At 37.9% G+C, this 13320-nt stretch overlaps 1 protein-coding gene across 1 annotated transcript; it reads right to left on the bottom strand.

Annotated features, from left to right (window-relative positions):
* Positions 1 to 6699: 6699 nt before the first annotated feature.
* On the bottom strand, positions 6700 to 11597 carry LOC131605155 (uncharacterized). Its single transcript, XM_058877545.1, has 2 exons — positions 11327 to 11597; positions 6700 to 7208 (listed from the first exon to the last, which is right to left on the bottom strand). Exons 1-2 carry the CDS (start codon positions 11595 to 11597, stop codon positions 6700 to 6702), a joined length of 780 nt encoding a protein of 259 aa, XP_058733528.1.
* Positions 11598 to 13320: the final 1723 nt, after the last annotated feature.

The raw sequence follows: 13320 nt of genomic DNA, 5'->3' as shown, positions 1-13320 counted from the left end.
GGCCATTTCTTGTAGAGTTCTATTCTTTCGCTCTACAACTCCATTTTGCTGTGGAGTTCTAGGACAAGAGAAATCATGGGCAATACCATTTTCTTTGAAGAACTCCTCAAAGAAACTGTTCTCAAATTCGCCACCATGATCACTTCTGACCTTTATGATCTTGCACTCCTTCTCAGCTTGAATCTGAGTGCAGAATTCAAAGAACACTGAATGAGACTCATCCTTGTTTTTAAGAACTTTACCCATGTCCAGCGGCTATAATCATCTATGATGACTAATCCATATTTCTTCCCTCTGACAGATGCTGTTTTGACTGGGCCAAACAGATCAACGTGCAAGAGTTCTAACGGTCTTGAGGAAGAGACAACATTCTTAGACTAGAATGCAGGTTTGGAGAACTTGCCCTTCTGACATGCTTCTCAAAGAGCGTCTGATTTTTATTTCAGATTAGGGAGTCCTCTGACAAGCTTCAGTTTGTTAATCTGAGAAATCTTTCTCAAACTAGTATGTCCTAATTTTCTGTGCCAGACCCACTGCTCTTCGGAAAGAGACATAAGACAAGTTACCTTCTGATCCTTAAGATCTTGAAGATCTGTCTTATAAATGTTATTCTTTCTCTTGCCTGAAAATAGGATTGAGCCATCCTTCTAACTTACAGCCTTGCAAGACTTTTGATTGAAGACCATATCATAACCACTGTCACTTAATTGACTTATGGACAATAAGTTATGCGTTAATCCTTCTACAAGAAGTACATTAGTTATGAAAAGAGAGTTACCAAGACTTATGGTTCCAGAACCAATGAATTTTCCCTTCTGATCTCCTTCAAACTTGACTTCTCCACCTGGCTTAAGCACCAGGTCTTGGAATGTAGACCTTCTTCCCGTCAAGTGTTGAGAACATCTTGAGTCCAGATGCCATGACATGTTGAGCGTTGTCTTCTTTGCAGCCAAGAGTATCTGTAATAGGAATGATCGTTTCCTTTGGTACCCACATTTTCTTGGGTCCTTTCTTGTTAGTTCTCCTCAAGTTCTGATTGAACTTGGGTTTAGCATTATAAGACATAGGAGGAACAGCATGATAATTCTTATTAGGAGTTTCATGATATTTCTTAGGTCGTGTCACATGCTTCTTGGTGTGTGTTATGTGAAAGCTTTGAGCATGTGATGTGTGCCTAATATCATGAGAGTGGCCAAATTTAAATTGGTTATACAGAGGCTTGTATGATATTTTCATATCATCCACAGATTCAAGCTTGTATGGGGTTTCACCCTCATAACCAATGCCTACTCTATTGTTTCCAGACACAGCATATATCATAGAAGCAAGTTGACTTCTGCCAATACTTCTAGATAGAAACTTTCTGAAACTCAAGTCATATTCCTTCAGAATAAGATTCATGCTAGGAATAGATTTTTCTGATTCAGAAGGAGATCCACTAATTTTGGATAATTTTAAAACTTTTTCCTTTAGTTCAGAATTTTCCAATTCCAGCTTCTTAGTTTCAAATTCAAATTGCTTTCTCAGCTTTTTGTATTTGATACTAAGATGAGCTTTGAGTTCAAGAAGTTCTGTTAAGCTGGAAACTAACTCTTCTCTAGATAGTTCAGAAAATACCTCTTCAGAATCTGATTCTGATGTAGATTCTGATCCGTCATCTTCTGTCGCCATAAGCGCAAAGTTAGCTTGCTCATCTTCAGGGTCTGATTCATCTTCTGACTCATCCCATGTTGCCATAAGACCTTTCTTCTTATGAAACATTTTCTTGGGATTTTCCTTCTGAAGTTTTGGGCACTCACTCTTGTAGTGTCCAGGCTCATTGCATTCGTAGCACATGACCTTCTTCTTGTCAAATCTTCTGTCATCAGAAGATTCTCCACGTTCAAATGATGAAGGCGCTTTCTTTCCCACTAGCAGAGACTCCAAAACATTAATATCTTCTCCGAAACCCCTCTCCCTGCGCTTTTATGACAGGAACTTTCGAACGGCTCCTCCACTGAAATACCCTAAGGCTATGTTTGGGAGTTTGGAGGGGAGGGTAGGGGAGGGCTTTGGAAAATAGGAAGAATTGGATGAAAAGAATAAAAAGATTTTGGGTAGGAGGATTTTGGAGGGTTTGATTTTATTCATTACACCAAAAACCCCATAAAACGGGGAACTAAAAAATTGTATTCAAGGAGGGTTTTGGAGGGCTTACATAAATTTTCCAAATATGTTTTAGGTTGTTATACTATTTTAAAAATTAAAAATTTTGAAATTATAATGACTCTTTTATCATTCTAAACAAAATCATTTTTCAAAAAATGTCAAATATTTATCTATATTTTTTAAAAAATTCATTTTCGGAAGCCTTCCCCTCCTCTCCCCTCCAAACTCCCAAACATAGCCTAAGTTTGTTGCCTGGATGGCACGATTGAGACCCAGCAAGGGCAAATTGTGGGAAGATTTAGGTATCGACACCCTCCTCAACATGTTGCAAGAAGGCATTCCTTATTCTCACGGCATGTTGATAGCCACACTTTTCTTCTGGGAAGGCTCAACGAACACTTTCCATACAGGCTGTGGTATGATTACCCCCACTCTTTTGGATGTTGCTGCCATTATAAGTTTAAAACCCACCAGTCCCACGTTTAACCATGTGGATGTCAAAGCAATCCCTGTAAAGTTCGACGTTGGCGAAATAAAAAACCCAACCTTCAACGATTTTCTTACTCATCACCACAAAGACACTCCCGACATTAGTGATGAGGAGCATGTCGCCTTCTTAACATATTGGTTGTCGAGATGCGTTTTCTGTTCCAGATTCATGCAAGTGGCGAAGCAATTCCTCTATCTCACCAGTCATATGCACAATTGTGAAGGCGTCGCTTTGGGACAACTGATATTGGCCAACCTTTACACCTCTCTGACAGAAGTGTCCCGAAAAATCAGATACTACAATCCCAATGCCACAAAAAAGAAAAATGTTCTGGTGCATGGATCATTCTGGTTACTACAATTGTGGCTAAACGCCACTTTTACTGAAGAGTTAAAACCTTTCAGAAATTTGAAGCTAACTTGTCCTCCAGACAGAATTTGTAGTGTTTGGGAACGCTTGTCAATGTTGACTCCTGTCGATAAGGGTGCTCCCAACGGTTCCCTTTTCAAATTGATATTCGACCTGGTGCTAAAAATGGTCGATTTTCAACCATCTATGGCTCCTTTTGCTGATGGCAAGTCTGGTCCTAAGTGGCTAACCAACAACTTTCCTCCGGTGAGGGAAGAACACAAAAATATTTCTATCAACACCTGGCGTCGATTTTTGGTCCCCACTTTTCTATCCTACTCCATTGCAAACACCAACCCAAGTTTGACAGCTTATCAGCCCAATTTGGTGGCTCGACAATTTGGCCTCTTCCAGTTAGTCCCCAAATCTCTGTATACCTCTCATGAGCTATTGCTAGACGTCCTTAACGATGAAGCATGAGAACATGTTCATGAAGGCTATGACAACATATGGAAAAAATGGCCCTCTCTTAACTTCACCAATTTTAAACCGTCATTTTACTGCACTCATGAGTTCAAAACTTGGTGGCGAACTTATCTTGTTACTTTTATTGGCGATCCTGATAAAAAGATTTAAGAACTGACTCATGCTATTGCTCGCTTGTAGGGTAGACCCACTCAATGTAAGGCCTCCAATATCAAACAAATTCAAGCTTTCTAGAAGTACTTTGGGGTGGTATATTTGCCCACTGATCTTCGTCAAACCATCTCTCAAGCGGCTGAGGCATTAAGGGAGAAGGTAACCAGCAAGATGCCTTCTTTAAAAATCCCTGGTTACGCGAAAGACAAATATCTCTTCGCACTTCATTTTGCAAAACTTAAATTTCCGCCCTTGCCCACTAGCCCTTTGGCTTTGGCATATTGACTGCCAATCTCGGATTAATACTATTGTCCTTTGTCGGATGTCCAGAATGCTTATAAGAAAAAAGTCGATAAAGTGGAATCGACGAAGTATAGCTTGGAAAACTATCCAGGTGCCTTGGAAAACTATAGTTTGGAATCAACTCTTTGTGTTACTAATTTAGCCATCTTTTTAGTCATTCCTCTTGCAGCTGTCAAAGACAATCCTCCCTCTAAGTCTGATAAAGTAGCTACTTCCAAAGCAAAGGTATGTCTTCGACCTTGCAGATTTATGTCTTCATGTTTTGCTTTGTTTTGACACTTCTTTTTGCAGCCAAAATCTGACACCCCCAGTTCTGATGATGAACCTATCTCGATTGTTATAAAGGTTCGATTTGTGGTTTGTTTCATGTTTGGATATGTATTTGGTTTTCTTTTCTGCATCTGATTCTGACTGCTTGTCTTTGTTCCAGAGTCGAAAACATTCAGTGGCTTCGACTGCCCCGTCTCCCCAATCAAAACCGTCTAAAAATGATAAAATGCATGCTTCAGAAGGGTCGAAGGTAATTTTTCTATAACCTGATTCTCTGTGTCGAATCATAATTTTGACTTTACATAACACAATCTTTTCCAGCCATCTCAGGATGCTAAGACCCTTCACCAATCTCCCCGATCCACACATAAAAGATAGCAGGAGTCTCTTCCTGAAGGTGGGGACGTCAAAAAACAAAAATCAAAACCCAAATCCCCTGAGTCTCAAGGAGCTGCGCTTCTTGTCGAATTGGGTGAGGAATCAGAAGAAACTCATTCGTCCTTAGTCCTGAAACGAAAGAGTAAGATTTTTGTTCGAAATACCTCCATTTCAGATTTGTTTGGTACTAACTTTTAGTTTCATACGTAGCTTCGGCAACTCTCTCCCTAAAATCTCCAACAAAACAACCAGATTCTCCTATTGTTATAGCAGCTTCAAAAGGGGATGGGGCGCAATGGACCTTCGACCCAGCGCTTCAGGTGCGAACTAGACAATGATGGGTTTGTGACTTTAACCAAGATTAAAACCTTTCTGAAATCTTCTATTCATTTCAGGCTGACCCCTCTAACCCACAAGCTAATGCTGCCGGTGTGGCTGAATACACCTCTCTCTCTCCAATAATTCGTCTTCTCAAGAGGATCATGCTTTAGCCGGTGGTGAGTTAATCGACTTAACTGTCACGGCTATTTGAAGTGATTCTGATTCTGTTACTAGTCCTGCTACATGCTATTCTTTTTATTCGACTAGTTCTGACTCTAGTCTTGCAGATTGCTCACCAGCTCCGGGGGATACTGAAGGCAATATTGAACTTGTCAAAACTGCTCCTCCCCAACCTGATGGCGTTCAAAGTGATCTTCCGGCTGTCGAATCTACTCCTTTGACAATTGCTGAAACTCCTCATGTCGATAAACCTACACTCATTGTGCCAACTACCGAGAAGGCACCTTCGCCTCCACCGACTGTTTATGGTAGTGTTGATCAGTCAGTAAAGAAAACCTTGGATTTGACAGCTTCCCTTGAAGATAACGTTTAGCCTTCTTCGATGGATATGGATATCGACTCTTCATTAGCGAGGCTGAATACCTTTATGAGCCAATATTATTTTCCTTCCGTTTCGAATCAATCTAGGGAGTATTCGAACAAAATAGGACCTGAAGCTGCCAAGGTCAAATCTTTAACTAACAAGCTCAAAATTCATGCCTTCAGCCACGAACTGGTCAATTCACTGCATGATGATCCTAGTCTCGGCCAAGATCTTCAGGAAACTTGTACTCAACTGCAGGAGTAGGATATCTTTGATTTATGCATGCTCGCAGTAGAAGCCTTCGCTAAACCTCTTCCTTCTCTTCTTGAGAATGTGGCAATGACGAAGAAAAATGAAGATTTGATCGACGCTAAGCAAACAACTATGAAGACCAATGTCGAAACCGTGATCAAGGAAAAGAAAGTAATTTAGGAGATAAAGGCTTAACTCACCCAGCAACGTCAGGAGCACCTTCCCAAAATTGAGAGGTCCGCAACACTACGTCAAAGGTGAGCAGAAGCCTTCGCTAAACCTCTTCCTTCTCTTCTTGAGAATGTGGCAATGACGAAGAAAAATGAAGATTTGATCGACGCTAAGCAAACAACTATGAAGACCAATGTCGAAACCGTGATCAAGGAAAAGAAAGTAATTTAGGAGATAAAGGCTCAACTCACCCAGCAACGTCAGGAGCACCTTCCCAAAATTGAGAGGTCCGCAACAATACGTCAAAGGCTTGATGAGCTGTCGAAAGAAATGGCTGATTTGACAAAGGAGTTGGACCTCCTCAATAAACAAGTGGAGGAGTTTTCCATGGAAATTGCTCCTAAGCAAGCACATATGTTGAGGATGACCGTCGATGCTATCGTTGTTAGCAAAGCAACGAGTCAGATTGAAACAAAGATCAAGCTTCTTAAGGAGGAATCTGACATTCTGGAAAACCGGGCTTCCAATCTCCAGGTTGAATTGCGTGAATTTCAGAAGTTGTATTGCCGTTTGTAATCTTATCGAGACCATCTGCGCATGGCTTAGTTTTGATGTAACTTTTAGTACTTCTTTTGTAACTCTTCGACAATTGGTCTCGGGACCGACCTTTTCAATGCCATATTTTCATTTTAATTGCTGGTTTTTAATTTATTCAACCTACTCCGTTTCGACTTTTAAACTACATTGTCGAAATGGTGAGCTCCTGGAGAGTAGGTTTGTATTCCTTTAAGTATTTACCATTTACCCTGATGATCCTTCGATCTGGAGCTAACTCCTATAACTCATAAGTGTTGTTGGTAAAGACTTGGATTACCTTAAACGGTCCTTCCCAGTTTGGTGACCACTTCCCTAGGAACCTGTCGTTTCTGTCCATAAGCAATATTACTTTCCAAATCAAATCATTAATAACGAACACCTTATTTCTTACTTTCTTATTGTAAGCTCTAGCTACTTTATCTTTTCGTCTTCTCAGCGAATCTAGAGACAACATTCTTTCTTCATCTAAATCGATGAGCTCATCTGTCATCATACTCCAATAGTTTCCGGATGGTATCTCACGTTGTCTTTGTATCCTTACTGATTGAACGTATACTTTGAGTGGTAACACGACGTCGTGTCCATATGTCAATCTAAATGGTGTAGCGCCAGTTGCCTCTTTTGGAGATGTTCGACATTCCCACAGGGCTTGACTTAAAGACTTATGCCAAGTTTTTGGTATATTTCCTACATGCTTTTTTATCAGACTGATTATTACCTTGTTGGCAGCTTCGACTTGACCATTCACTACTAAAAATATTGCATTTGGTTACAAAATTTTACATCAGGTATAAAGATAACTGATGTGAAAAATATATGTCAAAGAATTTTACATCAGATTTTATAAAAAATTGATGTGAAAAAAATTTGATTTAAGGATTTTACATCAGACATTTAATGGAGCTGATGGGAAAAATAACTCAAAAATTAAAAATCTAATACACGGTGGCATTACAGTAAATAAAACGAAATTTTTTATATAGGCTTTTACATCGGGCCATATAATACCCGATGGGAAAAGTCTACTAGAAAGGGATTTTCCATCGGCCCATATAATACCCGATGGGAAAAGTCTACCAGAAAGAGCTGTTACATTGGCCCATATAATACCCGATGGGAAAAGTCTCCCATTATTTTCAACTAAACCCTAGCCTTCTTCACTCACAAAAACATATTTATTTTCTTTCTTCCCTTTATGCGCGACTGAACAGACATAGCGGCAAAAATCCACGACAACTGGTAACGCCCAACAGACTCGCCGGTAACGCCACTGTCGTCGATCCACGACTGCCGCCAACCCACGTTTCTGGTCTTCTGATGTACCTCACCGTCTCTGCGTTAGTGTATGATCTTTTCCTCCTTTCTTTATTGTCATTTCGTTTCAATCTTTCAAACTCGCTTCTCTCGGGATCTCTCAAACTCGCTTCTTTATTGATAATTGATGATTGAAGGAACTCAGGCTGTGTTGTTGATACCCGGCTCTCTGATACATAACATAGCACCTTTGAAATTGAAGGAACTACTTTTTGTTTGTAAAAAAATGGAGATTTTATGATGGGTTTTGAATTAGAGAGTTTAGTACTGGTAAAATAATATTTTGCTTAAGACATATCTTGGTAGTTTTTCAGGATCTCCGGCTGGGAATTACGGGGTCCTGTTATTCTTCCTCTAGAATTGGAAAGAATTACTCATTCTTCCAAAGATACAATAAAGCCTAAAGAAGAATTTATTTTGCTAGTAAGTTTTAACCCTTATGTGACTTGCCTTATGTTTATGAGTTTTCACAATTAGATATGGAGATAACTTGTTATGTTGTTTTGCTCAACCCGCTGCTTATTCCTCACTCTTAACTATGCTAAACTTGTTATGTTGTTATGCTCTAGTTAAAGGGTCTCATGATAAAAGAGATGTTATGGTTTGTAAATCATTATCTATTTTTGTGTCATCAATGATGGCTTTAAAATTTCAAAGGTAGACTGCTAAGTCAGAAATTGAAGTCAAACAAGCTGTAACTTTACTAGATACTAGATATAGCTGGGGAGATATGAAAATGTTGTTTTCTTCATTACATTGTACGTGATATATTAGTTTTTTCTAATTAGTCTTTTCCTTGTTTCAGGTCTTGGTGGTATTTGTGATGCTGAGTATGTCAAGAAAAACCTATTAATTAATTTGATAAGCCACTCAAAGTTCATTTTTTGCACCAAAGATGCAATAGGTATGTAGTTTCTTCCCAAATTATTTTATTTATTGATGATGGAACCATTGTGTATCTAGTTTTGGTTCTTTTATCAGTTCTTGGTATTTTGATTCGTGTTGGCATGTGTTGAGATCTTTAATTTAGTATACTTAATCTTATTTGAGTCATTATCATCAAAGTGATTAGTTTTGATTTTATCATTTTTTTGTGCGATTTATACTCAAACTTCTTGGAGTCATTTTTGTGTGTGCTTTATATACCAAAAAAATGTCATCCTTAGCTACTGGTTGTGTTTAGATATATGTTTAGATATACCATATAGCTATTGGTGGTGACGTTTAGATATATATTTAGAAAAGAGAGTGAATGTACCATCTTTATTTGATTTTTGATTGAAGCAATTAATTTAGTGTATTCCTCTATCTGCTTGCAATACAAAAGTGATTCATATATATTGCAGTTAATTGTTTTGGCTCTTGTTTTACTATTATACTATTTTTTTCTTTATATATATTATAGTTAATTGTTTTGGCTCTTGTTCGAGAATCCATTATTTTAGAGTTAATTGTTTTGGCTTACTCTAAAATTATTTTCTCCAATCATTTACATGAGTATGAGTAATGTCGCTTCCTCATTTTGTTCTTTTTTATGTGCAGGTTAGTAGGTAACTAACGGGTGGACTGACAAAATTTATTTTAAATTCAACACTTTATTATATTATATATATATATATATATATATATATATATATATATATACACTAACAACATATGTCATATATTGTATGTGTAGTCTCATTTCACTGTTCCAAACGGTTGTTTTAAAGACAAGGATAGTAAAATCAAGGATTTGTTGAAGAAAGAATGGATTAAATATGCGGGAGAGAGATGAAGAGGTTTTAAGACACAACTCACAGACGAGTATGGAAGAGAGCACGACAAAAGAACATTTGTAGACAAGGAAACAACATAACTCTAATGGCTGTGGATACTATGTGATGAAAAATATGTTGGATATTGTCTCTGCTAATATAACTGAATCTTGGATGCAGGTAATAAAATAACTTTAATTTGTTATTTACTTTGCGTTTTGCAACTTAATGTGAATTTTCAAAGAATAACTCTATATTGTTATTGACGTATTGTAGGTATTTGATGATCTTACAGAATTAACACAAGAAGATTTGTATGATTTGCGACTCCGTTGGACAAAATGTTTCTTTGAGTTATATAAAGAATAACTTTATGTTTCTCGTGGGTGGATGTTGGTTTTTCAAGTGTGCGAAAGGACTTAAATGGTTGGATATTTGTTGTGTTGTTATTTTGTAGTAGAAAACCGGGTGTAAACCTTTCTTATCATTTTGTACACTTGTGTATCCTAGACTAATACTTTTGTATATTTTGTCATATATATATATATATATATATATATATATATATATATATATATATATATATATATATATATATATATATATATATATATATATATCTTAGCTATTTGGTGCAATTAAATGTGATTTGTGTGTTGTGGGGAAAATGTGCAAAATAGCGACCTAACTTTGGTTTGTGTGCTATTTTGAATCTTATATGGAAAATTAGGTACAAAAAAATTATAGGTTAAAATAGGAAAACTAGGAAAAACAGTCATTATATGCTTAAAAGTAGAAAATATATTACATCGGGTATTATGAAAACCGATGTAAAAACCAGTCTATTACATCGGGCAAAGTTGAAAATTGATGTAAAACCTATCTATTACATCGGGCTAATTGGACAACCAATGTAAAATATGGCGTATATTTTTTTTTATAAAAAAATTGCATTATTTTTCACATCAGACATCTGAATTCAAACGATGTGGTATGTTAATTTTTCACATCGGGCCTTGACCCGATGTAAAATGTCTCAGACTTATTACATCGCCTGGCTTTACATCGGGCCCAGAACCGATGTAAAAAGTATTTTTCGCCCGATGTAAAAAGTACTTTCTGCACTAGTGATTCGCCTGGGCGTAATATGGTGTTGACGTTAGTAATTTTATGCCAACCTCCTAGGCGAATTCCTGCATTTTCTTTCCAGTAAACATTGTTCCTTGGTCGGTTGTGATAGTCTCTGGTATTCCAAATCGACATATAATATGATCTTGTATGAAATCTATCACGGCTTCTTGATCGACGTTTCTCAAAGCTACAACTTCGACCCACTTTGTAAAATAATCGATACCGACCAAAATGTACCTCTAATGTTTCGACGAAGCTGGTCTTATTTCCCCAATTACATCTAAAGCCCATCCTCTGAATGGCCAAGGTTTCACAATAGCATGCAATTTGCTTGCAGGGATGTGTTGGATTCCCCATGCATTTGGCACTCTTGACATCCTTTTGCAAACTCTATGCAATCTTTTAACATCGAGGGCCAATAAACCCCTAAGCGCATTAGAGTCCACTTCATTTTATGTCTAGCTTGATGCGCACCACAGGCCCCATTGTGTACATTCGACACGGCCATATAAGATTCGCTCTCTCCCAGACACTTAAGCAACACTCCTTCAGGTGTTTTCTTAAATAATTCGTTTTCCAACAGAACGAAACTGAGAGCCTTGTATTTGATCCTCCTATCTGTCGAACCTGTAGGGCTTCACAAATATTCTACCAATGGCTTACGCCAGTCGTCTCTTTGTCCATTATCGACTGTAAAAATTTCGAAATTTTCGGCATTGACTGCCCCTAATTTTATTACAAACAAATCTGAGGGAGATAACACAGTTGCTCGAATTTTCTCTCTCACTTGAACAGGCTCTTCATCGACACCTCTCTTATATCCTGACGCCTCTTGTGCTAGATCGTTAGCTTCTTGATTCTCTTGCCTGGGTATATGTCGAATATTCGCTGAGTCGAATCTTCTAAGCAGTTTGTTAGCAATCACGAAGTACATGATTAGATTTTCCTAAACGCATTTGTACTCTTTGGAGACTTGCTTTACTACCAACTCGGAATCTCCCATAATTTTGACATTCCTTGCCCCCAATTCTAGTAGCAGTTCAAGTCCAGTTATTAAGGCTTCGTATTCGGCCTCATTGTTGGTACACATACCATCAATTGAATACTTGAACTCTGCTGGAATTCCATCTAGAGAAATTATGATTCCTCCAATAACCGTGCCATTTTTGTGACTGGATCCATCAAAGTATAATTTCCAAGGTGCCAAGTCGACATAATTTTGAGGCACGTCAACCATAGAGTGGTCGACAAGGAAGTCTGCTACCACCTGCCCTTTCATTGCTTTCAAAGGAGCATATGTTAGGGAATACTCAGTTAATGCTAATGCCTATTTACAAATTCGACTATGCAAGATTGGTTTAGACAGCATGTGCTTAATAATATCAGAATACGAATAAACTGGTTTTATCTATTGCTTCAACTTCATACAAGAGAAATACAGACACATGCATAGTTTTTCTATATCACTATACCTAGTTTCAGGATCATTTAACATTCGACTAAGGTAATACACCGGTCTTTCGACACCGTTATCATTTTCTTGAACTAACATACTTCCTATAGTCGATTCCGAGGCTGCAATGTACAACCTCATGGGCCTATTTCTGACAGGTGGTGCTAATACGGGAGGTTTTGTCAGATATTCTTTGATCTTGTCGAAATCCTCTTGATGCTCTCTCTGCCTGATAAAGTCCTCGTTCTTCATTCGAAGTAGTGGTGAAAACACCTTCGTCTTTCCACTTAAGTTAGATATAAACCTCCTTAAGAATTTTATCTTCCCCAATAAATATTGAAGTTCTTTCTTTGTCAATGGAGGTTTGACGTCCATAATGGCTTTGGTCTTGCTTTGGTTGACCTCTATACCCTTTTTATGCACTACAAAGCCAAGGAAATCTCCTGCCTGCACGCAAAAAGCACATTTTAATGGATTCATTTTTAATCCATGTTTCCCCATTCTTTCAAAAGATTTTCTAAGATGTGCTAAATGTGTCAACCTGCAGGTCAATTTTATGACAATATCATTGATATATACTTGCATAAAATCTTCGATAAAGTCATGGAACATAGAATTTATTACCCTTTGGTAAGTGGCTCCGACATTCTTCAGCCCGAATGGCATAACCACCCATACATATGTTCCTAATGCTCCCGGGCATCGAAATGCCGTCTTCGGCACGTCCTCTTCTGCAATAAAAACTTGGTTATAACCAGCATAACCATCTAACATACTTAAATATTCAAAACCCTCCGCTGAATTGATTAACATCTCTGCTATCGGCATGGCATACTCATCTTTTGGGGTAGCAGCATTTAGATCTCTAAAATTAATGCATACCCTTAATTTCCCATTCTTTTTCATAAATGGAACTATGTTTGCTAACGATTCGACGTACCTTGCAGTTCTTATGAACTTTCTCTTAAGAATTCGTTCGACCTCTTCTTTTATTTTCGACATTATTGCTGGCGCAAAACGTCGGGGTGTTTGTTTTACTGGTTTCTTTCAAACTTGTATTGGCAATTTTAATTCGACCAATTCCCTGCTCGACCCAGGCATTTCATTATAATCCCATGCGAAGCAATCTTTAAACTCTTTTAATAATAAAATTACCTTTGATCTGAGTTCTCGGTCCATGTTGGCGTTGATGAATATGGGTCTC

This window comes from Vicia villosa, linkage group LG5 (genome assembly GCF_029867415.1).
Source record: "Vicia villosa cultivar HV-30 ecotype Madison, WI linkage group LG5, Vvil1.0, whole genome shotgun sequence".
Lineage (NCBI taxonomy): Eukaryota > Viridiplantae > Streptophyta > Magnoliopsida > Fabales > Fabaceae > Vicia > Vicia villosa.
Note: the sequence above shows the minus strand (reverse complement) of the source record. Positions and strands in the feature narration are given on the sequence as shown.